The 13,079-nt window shown below is 44.1% G+C and overlaps 1 protein-coding gene across 1 annotated transcript in view; it reads right to left on the reverse strand.

The window, feature by feature from the left end:
• Positions 1-205: 205 nt before the first annotated feature.
• STXBP5L (syntaxin binding protein 5L) overlaps positions 206-13,079 on the reverse strand; it is a 202,229-nt gene continuing 189,355 nt past the window's right edge. Inside the window, exons 22-27 of the mRNA XM_074900267.1 lie at positions 8,712-8,951; positions 7,420-7,780; positions 6,366-6,531; positions 3,810-3,921; positions 3,202-3,422; positions 206-2,156 (exon numbers count right to left, since the gene is read on the reverse strand). Of these exons, the coding sequence (XP_074756368.1) occupies positions 2,115-2,156; positions 3,202-3,422; positions 3,810-3,921; positions 6,366-6,531; positions 7,420-7,780; positions 8,712-8,951 (1,142 nt within the window). The 3' untranslated portion in view covers positions 206-2,114. The remainder of the gene's footprint in view (positions 2,157-3,201; positions 3,423-3,809; positions 3,922-6,365; positions 6,532-7,419; positions 7,781-8,711; positions 8,952-13,079) is intronic.

The following is a 13,079-nucleotide window of genomic DNA, read 5'->3' on the forward strand; positions in this document are numbered from 1 at the left end:
TTAAACAGAAGGTAGAATCACTGTAATGTTGTTCTCATTTATGTCTCATTCTAGATGCCTTGTTACAGTGGTGTTTCCTCACACACACAAGAAGGGGTTCCCCAACCTAGTTCCTATTGGCATCAGCGTGGTGAGTTTTTGCTGTTTCCTCACACCATCCCGCCTCTCCCCAGACATCTTCTTAGCTCATGGACAACTCCAAGTTTCTACATTTGTCACAATTATAGAGCAGTTTGTCTGTCACAGGAAAAACTTGCTGAGCTGAGCTAGACCTGTCAGGGCCATAATTTTGATTTTTCCCACAGAGAAATGTAAAAATCCTGTAAAGCATGAAATCCCACTTATGCTACAATGTGAATTTAACACCTCAAATCTGTTCCAGCCCTTTGACTTGTACAGCTGGGCTGATAGTGGTCAGACTTATGGACTGTACAAATTCCTGGGGTTTATTATGTTGTAAGGATGGGGGAAAAGTATCTTTGAGAGAGATCATCTGAACACCAGGGTGATATAAACAGCGGTGAAGTTAAGGTCAAGTTAGGAGGGGGATGCTGCCTGTCTGCATCAGCGTCTGTTAGGACTCCTTTGAAGGGACAGGATATCAGTCTTCTCATAAAGAAAATTTTGAAATGCTGCTTTTCCACCTTTTCCTCACTTTTCTAATTTGAAACTACATCCAGGCACATGAAAACAAGTCTTCAGTGCCTTCTTTCCAAGCCAGTCTTGGAAAAATATCTTGGAAAAATTTCTAACTTAACAGTTGACCTGTGAGGCTCTTGTAGAGCTACTGTGGCTGCAGCACACTCGGGGACTAGGAATCTATTCACGTTGACAGGTAACAGGTTCTTTTCTGTAGCTGCAGGTTGGAGAGTTTTCTGCAGAGTTCACTGTAGAAGCCACTTTGAAGCAGAAGCAAATCGCTTCTAGCAGTGCAAGCAGAAAATCAGTTGTCACTCACCCATGGTGATTTTTTATATATATGCCAATTCAACACTGCATGTTGACAATTGTTTTCTCTTTGTGCTCCTCCCCTGACCCATCACTGAGTTTTGCTGCTCTGACCTCTCCCCCTCCCCAGCTTTAGGGGGGTTACTGTGCAGTTTCCTTAGCATAATTTCAACTGACCACTTAAGAAAAATTGCTGCTCTACAAGTTGCTAAGCAGCTTCTGTGAGCAGATCTGGACAGGACTGTGCTTTCTCATCTTGTCTTTCCTGACTTCAAGAGGAGATTTCCTAAGCTGGTTTTCTATTCTTACTGCTGAGAAATAAGGCAACCAAGTGATACAGACACCACAGGGATGAAAAATGCCACAGCCCCCTTCAAGAACAACGGAGATGAATCTAGAGCATGTTTTTAAAAGTACAGGTAAGGATGACATGGTATGTGCTCTGAATTGCAAATAAACCATTTATGCTCACATTTTAATGACATTTCAGATAGTGTCTGTCTAACTACTTCAAAAATCTGTAGATTTTGTGCAGAGGATTTTGGATTTATTTATTTTCTGGTAGGAGTTAAAGAGCACTGATTTCAAGGGAAATAGATAGGAAAATGCAGCTCAACTCATTTTTATGTTGAGAACAGTAGGAAACATGCTTGAAATGTACTGGGTTTTTGTAATGTCACTTTTAAAAAATAAAGATTTTTGCCATTTGTGGGGTTTTTTTTTTGCTCAGGATAGAAATAAATCCCATTTTTCTTCGGTCACAACATGCTTTCTTTTTCTTTAATATGTCAATTAGTCATGCAAAGTTTTATAAGTGCATTAACATTTGAGTTTGTACAGAATATTTTTAACCAGACACACTCCCCACAGTTCATACCTACAGCTTCTGAAAAACTACATGCCACAGTGATGGTTGAGTTCCTTTTGGAAACAAACTGGCTACCGCATGAGCCAGCTGTTGGACTAAGACCCACATGATTCTAGCTTCTGTGTCACGGTCTGTAAAATTTCTCCTTGACTCCCACTGTGATGAATCCAATAATAGTAACAGGAAAACATCTTCTAGGAGGAAAAAAACTGTCTCTGGCCAGTGACTGGTAGATTTGGGAAGAAATGTTGCTTCCCTGAACAGTGTTCTTAAAGCCACAAGCAGCTTCTTTGAAATTCTAAAACTGGTACCACTTTTTGTCCTTGTATTTCAGCATCACCTACAGAAATGGGAAACAAAACAAATGGATATAAACCACTGTTCTGTATAGGAGGTATTACGCATTAACTGTCACGTTAAGTGCCCATTAACTTCATAAGTAAAAAAGAAAGAGCAGTGCAGTACTTAAATAACAGTGTCGTCAGGTCTTGAGTCCGCTGAGACTTTGTATTTAATTTAATAATTGTTACATTTTAAAAAAATAATAATTACCTTCTATTGCTGTTCATGAAAAGATTTTTTTCCTCAGGATCTTTAACTACTTTTTCCAGAAGGAAAGTGCAGAGGTGTGGGCATAACCAGGAACTTGCATTTTACTATAGAAAGAAGCTTATCCATGGGAGCAGAGGAGATACCCCCTGAATATATAAACTTTTTGCATTTTGGGGCACATTCTTTCTGCATATTTTTGCCTCACACTTACAAAAGCCAGTAAAAATATAAAGGTCTTGTCCAGAAACATGAGGCATGTTAAATGAAAAAAAACCCATGCATTTTGGCAAGTGTTCTTTAATGTTGTTTTATCTTCAAGGAAAATCACTTAAGGCTGGGAATCGACTAAACAGCGTGGGATGGAAGAGCTTTCCATTTCCAGCTTGAAGCACAGAAGCTGTCTATTCCAGGCAATCCCTGTTCTGTATAACCATACCACAGCGTTGTACTGGAAATGTTCTCTTCTCCCCATTGAGATCTGTAAAGGTTCCTATATACACATCCACCTACCTGTTTCCTGCCCTACTGCATAGATGTACTGTACTAAGTGGCTTAAAAAAAAAAAAAAATCATAATGAATTAGTGAGAAAGGCAAGAGATAGGAAGTGCCACATTCTAAATTCAGAGGATAACAATGGATGCTCATTTATGAACACATGAAGGGAAGGAGGTGTGCAGTGGCAGTGTATTTTCAGCATTCTCATTGTTTGGGAGCAAGAAAAATGGTGTGTCAGTTAACATGAGTACACCTAAACCAACGTGGCGAACCCTAATTGACTTTCCCGAAGGGAAGCAAAGGCTCGGTTCTGGAGGTGTGGTGCCAGGGTCCCTACCTCGTGTGCATGTTTGGAGAAGGCCTCTGCGCTGGCCATCATGCTCGCGGTCCTTTCGTCCAGCTCTCCCAGTTTCTGTCCTCTCTCATCCAGGGCGATGCGGGCACGAGTCAAGTCCCCGATGACTCCTCCTGCAGCTCCTCGCACGCCTTCAATTCCACCCGAGCCGGGGATATGCTGGGCCAGGCTGCGGGAGGCTTTTCCCGCCGTGGCCTCGCCGACTGCAGACACGGACAAACAAACAGGAATGAGCTCCTGGCGGGGGCTCTGCCCGTGCTTCTTGCCCTCAAGCTGCAGCCTCGCTGCAGTGACGCTTGAGCATTTGATGTGCACGTGGAACGTGTGGAAGATTTTGCTCTGTGCATCAGCATATCGATGGTGCAGTTGTGCCTCTGCCCACCCACTCCCAACTGCTGAAAAGAAGCTGCCCAGGTAAAGGAATCGTGGGAAGGCAACTGAGGACTCTCCCCTTTCTTCATGCTGTCATCTTTATCTTTTCATCAGTGATCTAAATCTTGTGAACCACTCCATTCCTAGGTGACAAAGGCATTCACATGAACTAATTTCTAACAAAAAAAAAACCAAACAAACCCTAATAAATTACTTACAAAGCTCCTCTCTGTCAAAAGCTTGACCACTTCCTCCAAAAAGTCCTTTGAGAAAGCCTCTGTTTTGGGCTTCTGGTGTTTCCACAGGAGTAAACAAATCCCCAAGCATGTCCTAGCAGTGTCAGACAAAAGTCCATGTGAAAAAAAATTAGTGAGGCAAAAGCAATTCTAGGTGTTTTTTTTGTTTGCATTAATGAACTGCATGCATTGGATCTAATCAATAAGGTTTTAAATGTCTGTTGTGTGAACAGTATTGAGTACTTAACATTTGTGTTTCATGACAGGCAAATAGTTGGGCTAACTTGATTCACTCATGCTTTCAAAGGGACTTGGTTTGTCACTGCCCAGCCTTATGTTCATTACCCCAGAGAAAAAAAAATAAGCAATACAGAGTGAAAATACGGGTGCTAAGATCACATTTTGCTTAGAAACAGCAGAGGCGACACTATAATTGAATAAACAATTTGTTCTGAGTTATGAGTTTTCCTTTAGTGATTATGCAGGCAAGCAGGGCTTGCTGTTTTTATACATACCTGAGTTCAGTGCTTGGTAGCAGTTCAGTTGTTTCTTTGGGTTTTGTGTTTTGTTTGTGGGTTTTGTTTTTAAACAAAATGGCATCACCTTCCCTACAACCTCCACTGTGCCCCCTGCGTTGGCAGTAATGCTCAATACACATGGTCACGGTGCCAGGTCTTGGAGCAGTCAACCCAACCAACCTCCGGCTCCAATTTATTTGCAGCAGTACTAAGAGAAGTGGGCTCTCCAGACTTAAACTGATAAAGAAAGTGTACAGTCCCGTTAGTGTTTGAAGCCAGGGAGGCTATATGCGCTGAGGACGGTTGCTGCCCTGTTTCTCAGCTTTGTGTTTGCTCAGCCAAGCCTCAATGGGCAGATAGAGAAGCTGTGCTGCACCACACGCCTGGCTTCTGGGAGGCCGAGTGCTGGGACAGCCCTGGGACTGCTACTGCTCCTCTGCACCGTCACCTGCTCTGGGGAGAAAAATTACTGCAGCCCTTCGAGCCTAAGTGGAGGCTCTCATGCAGCCTGGCTTTCTTTTCCTAGGTAGCAGGTGATACTGGGTCACCTGCTTTTTGTACGTACAGAATGACTGTGCAAGCCTTTTACTGTCTTCTGCATAAAAGCCAAGATACAAGCAGCCATACAAAGCAGTCTGGCAGTACAGAGAAACAAGGGCTGTTTCCCTTTGGTTGGTTACCATATGACGCTATTAAGGTTAATTTAAAAAAAAAATCTAGCTTGTCACAGCCTCTCACTGTAGGTCCATATTCTAAGATACATTGATCAAACCTTTTGATCATTTAAAAATTGGTTTCCAGCTAAATAATCTCTTCTCTGACACGGAAAAGCTTGTGTGCAAAGCTCGATCCTTGCACTGTTTTACAGACTTGAGACAGACAGTGCTGTGATGTGAGTTGAGCAGCTCAGCACATGTTAGTCCCTAGGGCATAATGAGTGCTGGCAGGACCATTTCTTTTATATTTCTAGTTCACTGCTAATTATATAACCTAGAACTCATTCCCCCTCTTTTCTTCCCTTTTATTACTCATGTTTCTCCCTGTAACCTCTTACAATTCCTCCTCTTCAGTAAATGACTTTTTAATTTGCATTTTCATTGTAAAAAAAAAAAAAACCCAACCAACTTAAATCTAACATTGTAAAGACCTTTTCCTCAAAATAAATTATTTCAATTAGACCATTTCTGTAGCTACTGTATTTTAATGTACAATAGGAGATGCTTTCCTCATGTGGAAGAAGGGGAGTACCGATTATTTGAGTAAAAACAATGGTAAATAATTAAAAAAAATATTAAAACAGAGCCTATTTTTTGATACTAACCACACTGGTTTGTCTCATGCTCCCACCTATCTTCTGAAAGCTGCAGGTATTAAGATATTTTTAGAGTTAAAATTAAAAATTATAAAAATATGGGAAGGAATTCATGTTTTCACTGAGGCAGTTGCTGTGTGATCGGACACATGCTGGTACCAACTGCCGTAGCTGCTATCCATTTGTAGCTTCCCCTTCTTTCCCTTCAGTCATTTTTAACAGCTGGTCTTTCATACAGTAGGACTTTGAGAGAAGCAGGCTGTGAAGAGTCCCATTTGGGCACAAATCTGCCTCTGTACAGAGCCAGCAGAGATGGCAATTATGTGCGGGCAGGCTGCAGGCTTGGGCCAGCCGTGAGGGCACAAGAGCAAGGTGACGGTGTCATGGAAAAGCCCGAACAGCCACAGAGCTGCTGACCTCTCCCTGCTGCTTTGACATCGTTCAGCCAGGGCAAGCAGAAAGGAACATGTCTGTCCTGCCCCGACAGCACAGCCTTCACTTCAAATACTAATACTAGTGCTGAGGGATCTGGTGGAGTTGAGAACGGTCAGCGTGGGCTTAATGGTTGGACTGGATGATCTTCAAGGTCTTTTCCAACCGAGATCATTCTGTGATTCTGTAAAATCCAGCTGTAAACACATGGCAATATACATCTCAAAGGCAATTTACAGAAGCACAGAGGCACCAAAGTAAGAGTGTGAGCCCTACCTGCAGATTGTCACACATCTCCTGGCTGTAGGTCAGGCGCTGGATCTCTGTGGGAGAGCTGAGATACAAAGCTTGCCCTTCGTTAGTGAAACAAAAGGTCCTCGCTATCCTCATGTCTGTTACAGGCAAATAGTTGATGTCCAGCAGTGGGCGAAGGCTGGGCAAGCTGAAGAGAAGCAGGTTCTGAGGTTAGTTACCAGCTGCCACACATCATACACCTGCTCTGTGGCTGCATTTTAAACCAACATTTAAGTTTATGCTTTTCATAACTGCAATAAAGTGCAGATCTAAGCTGAAAAATTCTGCCATAAACATGCTGCCTTCTCGTCGTACTTCGTTTCCCTGCATGTAGAAGTTTCAGCTGCCTTGCCTCAATGACCTTCTGCCTGGATTTGGGACATGCATGTGGCACAGTATGGCTCGTGCCACATGGCTGGGCAGCTGCTTGCACCCCACAGACAAAGGCTCCAGCATCACCTTTGCTGCCCTCCAGCTTTTGGTTTGCCATTTTGGATGGCACTTTCCAAAATCTAAACAGCTTGGCTGGGGAAAAGGGGTAAGGGAAGCTGAGAGCGACTATAGGGCTACTGCACGGTCAGCTCTCTGCTGAAGATGACAAGGAAGGAAAACTAGGTGCTCTGAGCAGAAAAATCTTCCAAAACGGTAAGAATGGGATGTGCTGCTTCACACTGGACAAACAGCACCTTTCTATGCCTCACTTTCTCTATACTTGCCATAACTGAGCAAAATTACCAGGGCTTTATTTTTTGATAGTTAATTTTATGATAGTTAAATTGTCACAGGTGGGGGGATTACCAGGAAATAAAGGAGTTTGCTTTGCTGTGCAGCTGCCTTAACTCCCCGTGTGGAGACTGGCCAGGGTATGGCAGCAGGCAAGGCAGGGCATTAAATGCTTCCTCCCCACCCCACCACCCCCCCCGACCCCGGGAGCGAAGGCAGAGCATCAGGCACTCTGGAGCAAGCACAAGTGGAACGTGATGGCACCGTGCCACCTCTTTGCTTAGTTTTGCCACAAGATTAGTTAGATAAGTACCTCAGTGTCATGATGTGCCCATTGGCACAAAAGCACGCCAGACAGACGCTGTTACAGAGGGTGACCACATCTGCTCGCAATAAAAAGGACGTTTCGGTGATGTTGTGGACATAAAGACATGTTTGGGAAGGCAATGAGAAGACTTTGGCTTGTTTTTCTGAACAAATGACTGCAAATTGATGATCACCCATATCCTGGGAGGAAGAAGGGGAATGCATGACAAGTTTCCTTTTTCTTGTTTTTTCACCATCATCAGCACTGTGTGGGTCCCTCCATACTTCATACGGTGGATGTGTCAATGTCCCCATGCAGTCCAAGCACGCAAAGGTCAGCACAGCTCCTTTCAGGGTCAGAACTGTGCCTGCAAAACATAATATCCTCTCACTGGCACCGCAGTTAAGCTTGTTGTCAGGACTCTGAAGGCGTGCAGCATAGCCGCCATTCAGCTTTTGTAAATAAGAGCACACAGGTTGATCTAGCTAATGTGACAAGTCTTCCTCTCTCCTTTCTGACCGCAAAAGAAAGTGAACAAACAGGCTGCCAGTACTGAAAAGATCTCAGGCAGCCTATACCACATAATCTATATAATACATGCTATTAAATACCATAAACACAGGCTGTTGTTTATCTCTACTTTATACTAGTAGGGTAGTTATTCCCCAGCAGTGAAATTGCTCTCCTTAGTCTGGTGACCTTCCAGCATTGCTTTTCTAAACAAACTGGGGGTGAGAAACCTCTATTCCTGTGCATCCTCTGATTTTTGTCATCATTATTTTATTTTAAACATACTAAGCGCATACTGCCTCTCCTCAGACCTGACCTCTCTCAGCCCTCTGTTCTCGCTGCTATACCATCTGTCACTCACTCAGCCAAGGATCTCTCCTGGTACATCAACCTGCCAACATTTTTGTTTCCTTTCCTGAACTCCCTTCTGCTTTTTTGCAGCTTTTTGATAGTAAGACAGCCAAACGGTTCACAGCACCCTAGATAGGATTGCATCAAACCTGTACACAGGACTCTGATTTCATATGAAGGAACTCTGCTCATTTCCTTTTCCTCACAGGAAACGTGTGAATTTGCCCATGACACAAGGTAATCTTGGAAAATAACACAACCAGAGTGACTCAGTTCATCAATCTGCATCTTCACCTGTGTGCCCTCTATGCAGTGAGTGACCGTTGCTTCATACATGTGTCGAGAAACTCCTGCCCAAAAGGCCATACAAAATCATGCAGTTATTCCCCTTGTTGTACCAAGACAGATAATAAACAGGAAAAGAGCTGCACTCTTACCACTTGGCGACACCATGACCGGCTCTGACTGCCGTAAGTCGTCACTAGCAGGCAGATTAAGGGAGAGGATTAAGACCATACCGAGGCCCGTTCCAACCCAGAGACAGGGGGAGACAGCAGAGTCGTTTTTTCGGGCAAAGGACTCCATGAAGTACAAAGCTGTGATTGCCTCCTTTGAGTCCCTGTCGATACTGGACACGCTGGAGCTTCGGGAACGGCTGAAGGAGTTTTCCCTATTTTCTGTGTAAATAAATACAAGCAAACAGGCATAAACTGGCAATCCTAGAACAGGCACGAGCCTGCAGCAAATGCAAACTCCCTGTAGAGTACAGAAAATAGAGTTTTCCTAACCTGAGCAAACATTCTGATAGTAGCACAATACCAGCTTGCTGCCAGTGTGGAAAATGCTGTCAGACCTCATCAGTTAGATCTGCATTAGAAATGGCTGTTTCTTATGGAGATTAGCACAGACTAATTAGAATTTACAACAGCCTTAGCTCAAAGGACTTGTTCTAAATAGCATGAAATAATATTAGGCCCATATGTTACCAATGCATTTAAAATTAATCCATGTATCTCACTGCTACAGGACATGAGGGGAGACACCATTACCAGCTTCAGAGCATGTGTCCTTTGCTCTGCGCATGGCTCCACCAGTAGGACGTTCTAGCACCATGTTCACAGCCACCGTTTATCGTCAAGCTATTGATAACTGCTCTCTGGGGAAAAGACACCCATTGGTAAACTGATCCCAGCATCAAAAACATCTCAGGGGAAATAAACTCTGGCTTCCCAGGGAGCAAAGTGAGAAAACTCCTCTGTGCCCTTGGCAACAGCTGCGTGGTGAGGGATCTTACCACACTTACTGAGTGTGTTCGGCACTGGTGAGGCCACACCTCGATGACTGGGTTCAGTTTTGGGCCCCTCACTCCAAAAAGGCCATTGAATGACTCGAGCGTGTCCAGAGAAGGGCAACGGAGCTGGTGCAGGGTCTGGAGCACAGGTCTGATGGGGAGCGGCTGAGGGAACTGGGGGGGTTTAGTCTGGAGAAGAGGAGGCTGAGGGGAGACCTCATCGCACTCTATAGCTACCTGAAAGGAGGGTGCAGAGAGGGGGGATGAGTCTCTTGAGCCAAGGAACCAGCGCCAGGCCAAGAGGGAATGGCCTCAAGCTGCGCCAGGGCAGGGTCAGACTGGCTCTTAGGAAGTATTTCTTTGCAGAAGGGGTTGTTGGGCATTGGAATGGGCTGCCCAGGGCAGGGGGGGAGTCCCCATCCCTGGAGGGGTTGAAGAGTCGGGTTGACCCAGCGCTGAGGGATCTGGTGGAGTTGGGAACAGTCAGTGTGAGGTTCATGGTTGGACTGGAGGAGCTTCAAGGTCTTTTCCAACCAAGATGATTCTGTGATCTTTCCAGCCAAGCGTTAGCAGGCAACAGCAAGAGCCAGCTGGAAACAGAGCCCTATTGTCCTTGCTGCAAATATGTAGGTATGGAGACGGTCTCTGAACTTTGCAGAGTGAAATAACAACAAACAGGGTCTGACTGCTGTAGGGCAAATGATCTCTGCTCTGCTTTGCCCAGTGCCAGGCAGGAAGCACAAAGCTGTGTGAGGGAGCTCCTGGCATTAGCAGGAACTGCTGGTGGCAACACATTGGAGGCGATAAAGCTCACTGAGGCTAAAAAGTTACTGAAGAGTAAAGGAGCCAGAGGGAAGAAGAGAGTAGGGCTGTCTGCTAGCACAGTCTCTGCAAAACAATTTCTGCCAGTGCTGTAGTCAAAAATAGGGCTAGATCATTGGAAACCTCACATGCTCTTCTCCAACAATAACAACTAGAGGACTGGGAGGTTCTGGAGGTGGAATAATAGTTGAAGCTATTGGACCGGAGATAAAAGGCTCACTTCTGAACCTATGACTATGAAGTAGATCCATGTCTGGTGTGAAATTATCCTTCTAACAGCTCAGGAGAGAGAACTGGAAATATCTAAAAGAGGAATACTTTCTGCCATGGTTGAAGAATAAAATTAGAAAAGGACTTTCTCACGTACTCCAACTTAAAACTGGGCTAAGCCTCATACCGTATATATGGCTCCTGCTCCCCACCAGAAGCAGCAGTTTTGCTGGTGAATCTCTTCCTCGCACAACATATTGCAGCATTGTATTCCCCTACTCAGATGACTCAGTGTCAACTGCTGAAATCATCATCTTCACAGCAACTACCTGAGAAAGACTGGAGAGAACCATGGCGAAGCACTGGAACCACACTAAGCGTTACTACATATGCTACCTTAAAAGTTGGCACACAGGGATGGGGGCAGATGATTCTTCTGCTTTTTCACACTTGGGCCAGCTTCTGTTCTTTGGGGGCATCCGTAACTTGTCAAACAGAAGCTTCACAGGATAGCCATCCCTGGTACTTCAGTCCCACTCTCACAGAAGAGTAACTTACGCCTACTTGAACTTCCAAGCACTGCCCTCACCCCGTTTCACCTTCATGTAGGCACTGCTGTAGCTTTCTAGTTCTGGCTCTGTACTGCTAAGTGTATCTCCATAAAACTAGGATTGTTTATTTGTGTGCAAACACAGCTTCTAATACCTTGAGAATTAGTGTCTCCCATAACCCCAAGCACTTTGTACTTCTCCTGCAGTGGACTGGTTGGCCCAGCTCCTTCCTAAGCACAGTGACAGCTGCCAGCTAAAGAAGGGGAAGACAGCAATTTCATCAGGGCTCCACATATATTCATTTATTTACTTATTTTTCCCCCAACAGGTACCTAATTGTAAAAAAAAATGTTATTATGTAATTAATTTTCCCTTTAACAGGTGTATTAATATCACAGTCACATAAAATTCAAATATGGTACTGCTCAAACTGAGAAAGATGTTGAAAGGACAAATGCAGTTAGTGTAGGCGACATACACGGAACTTAAAATATATGATGTGCCATTTGCATGTGTCATCAAGCTTTCTCCCTCCCTAAATTAACAAGAAATGTTCCTCACTCCTGTGCGTACAGTTAACTAATACATCTTCACAGAACTGACACTAACAGATATAATCTTTGGGACACTTTTGGGAACATACTGTGCCATTTTCTATTAAATACACTACTCAAACTGAAATTCTAAAGACCAGCACAACACATACCAAAATTTGATGTCATTAAACACATCTGAACAGCAAACCAAAAACTATGAAAGGCTGCAACCACTGTGTGACTTTATGGGCTAACTCTAAAGCAAGGTAGAAATCTCTCCTCTTCCTAGAATTTGGGATCAAATTTAGTTTAGGCCTATTCCCTGGGACTCCTTTCTCAAAGAGATTATACCCCAAATTCTCCATTTAGAAACCACTCTGTTGTATCCTAGAGAAACATAAGAAATTTTAAAAACTCTTTGGGAAATTTTAAAAACTTGCCATATCCTTTTGTAGCATGATTGCTATGTTGTGAAACGATGTCCCATCTAAAAGTTGACCTGTACGAACACTGCCAATCTGTAGTAATCCTTAACCCAGCCGCCATATTGTGGGTTTTCTCTTATATTTTCCTCTTCTTGCCCTGCATGATGGGTGTAGCAAGAATATCAGCTACATCTTTCTTCATGAGTCTGAAGCACTTCCAGGTACTCCCTGTAACCCAGGTCAAACAAAATTTATTTGGACTCCCTGCTTCAGTAAGGGGACAGGACATTCATATGTAAAAGCAGATACTTCTCTGCTCCTTGGTTCTCTTTCCCTCTTCTCCTCCTCCACAGAACATCCTGCTACATGACACTTTCCCATAAATGTGCTCCTGCCTCTACATTGCCTCCTGCTTTGAGGGAGTCCAGTATTCCCTTTTCTCGGAGAGGCACATATCCAACTCCCAGGATCCCTCTGCTCCCATCCAGCTGTCTGTCTCAGACAACCATGTCCTTTTTCCTCCTCTTCCTCTTGCCGACCTGGATTTTTTGGCTCTTCTTTCTTTCCAAATAGGTCTTCGGGCTGTTCCTGCAGCTAGCAACAGAAGAGCTGAGAGCACCATCAGAGTGGTCCAGTGTCCCCGAAAGCTAACGAGTGACTGCTGTTTGGGAGATGCTGTTAGACTATGAGCAGCTCTGAGCAGAAAAAGCATTATTATCTGCAGTCAGTGCATTTCAAAAAGCTGCATTCCATGGGTTAAGACAACACAATATAAACACCACTACTCCTCTAATGGTAGTCCCGCTTTCTTCAAAATGTTTTCATTCAGCCCTGTCCAATGCATGGTTTGGGTTAGTGACATGCAGATGGAAACTCAGGAACGAACTTTCTTCGTAACACTGCACCGTGTTAAATCCCAGCAATGAGCAGCAGCATACAAATAGAAGGCTTCTGTAAATCTGCAAAACCT

The sequence above is a fragment of the Athene noctua genome, chromosome 1 (assembly GCF_965140245.1).
Source record: "Athene noctua chromosome 1, bAthNoc1.hap1.1, whole genome shotgun sequence".
Taxonomy (NCBI): domain Eukaryota; kingdom Metazoa; phylum Chordata; class Aves; order Strigiformes; family Strigidae; genus Athene; species Athene noctua.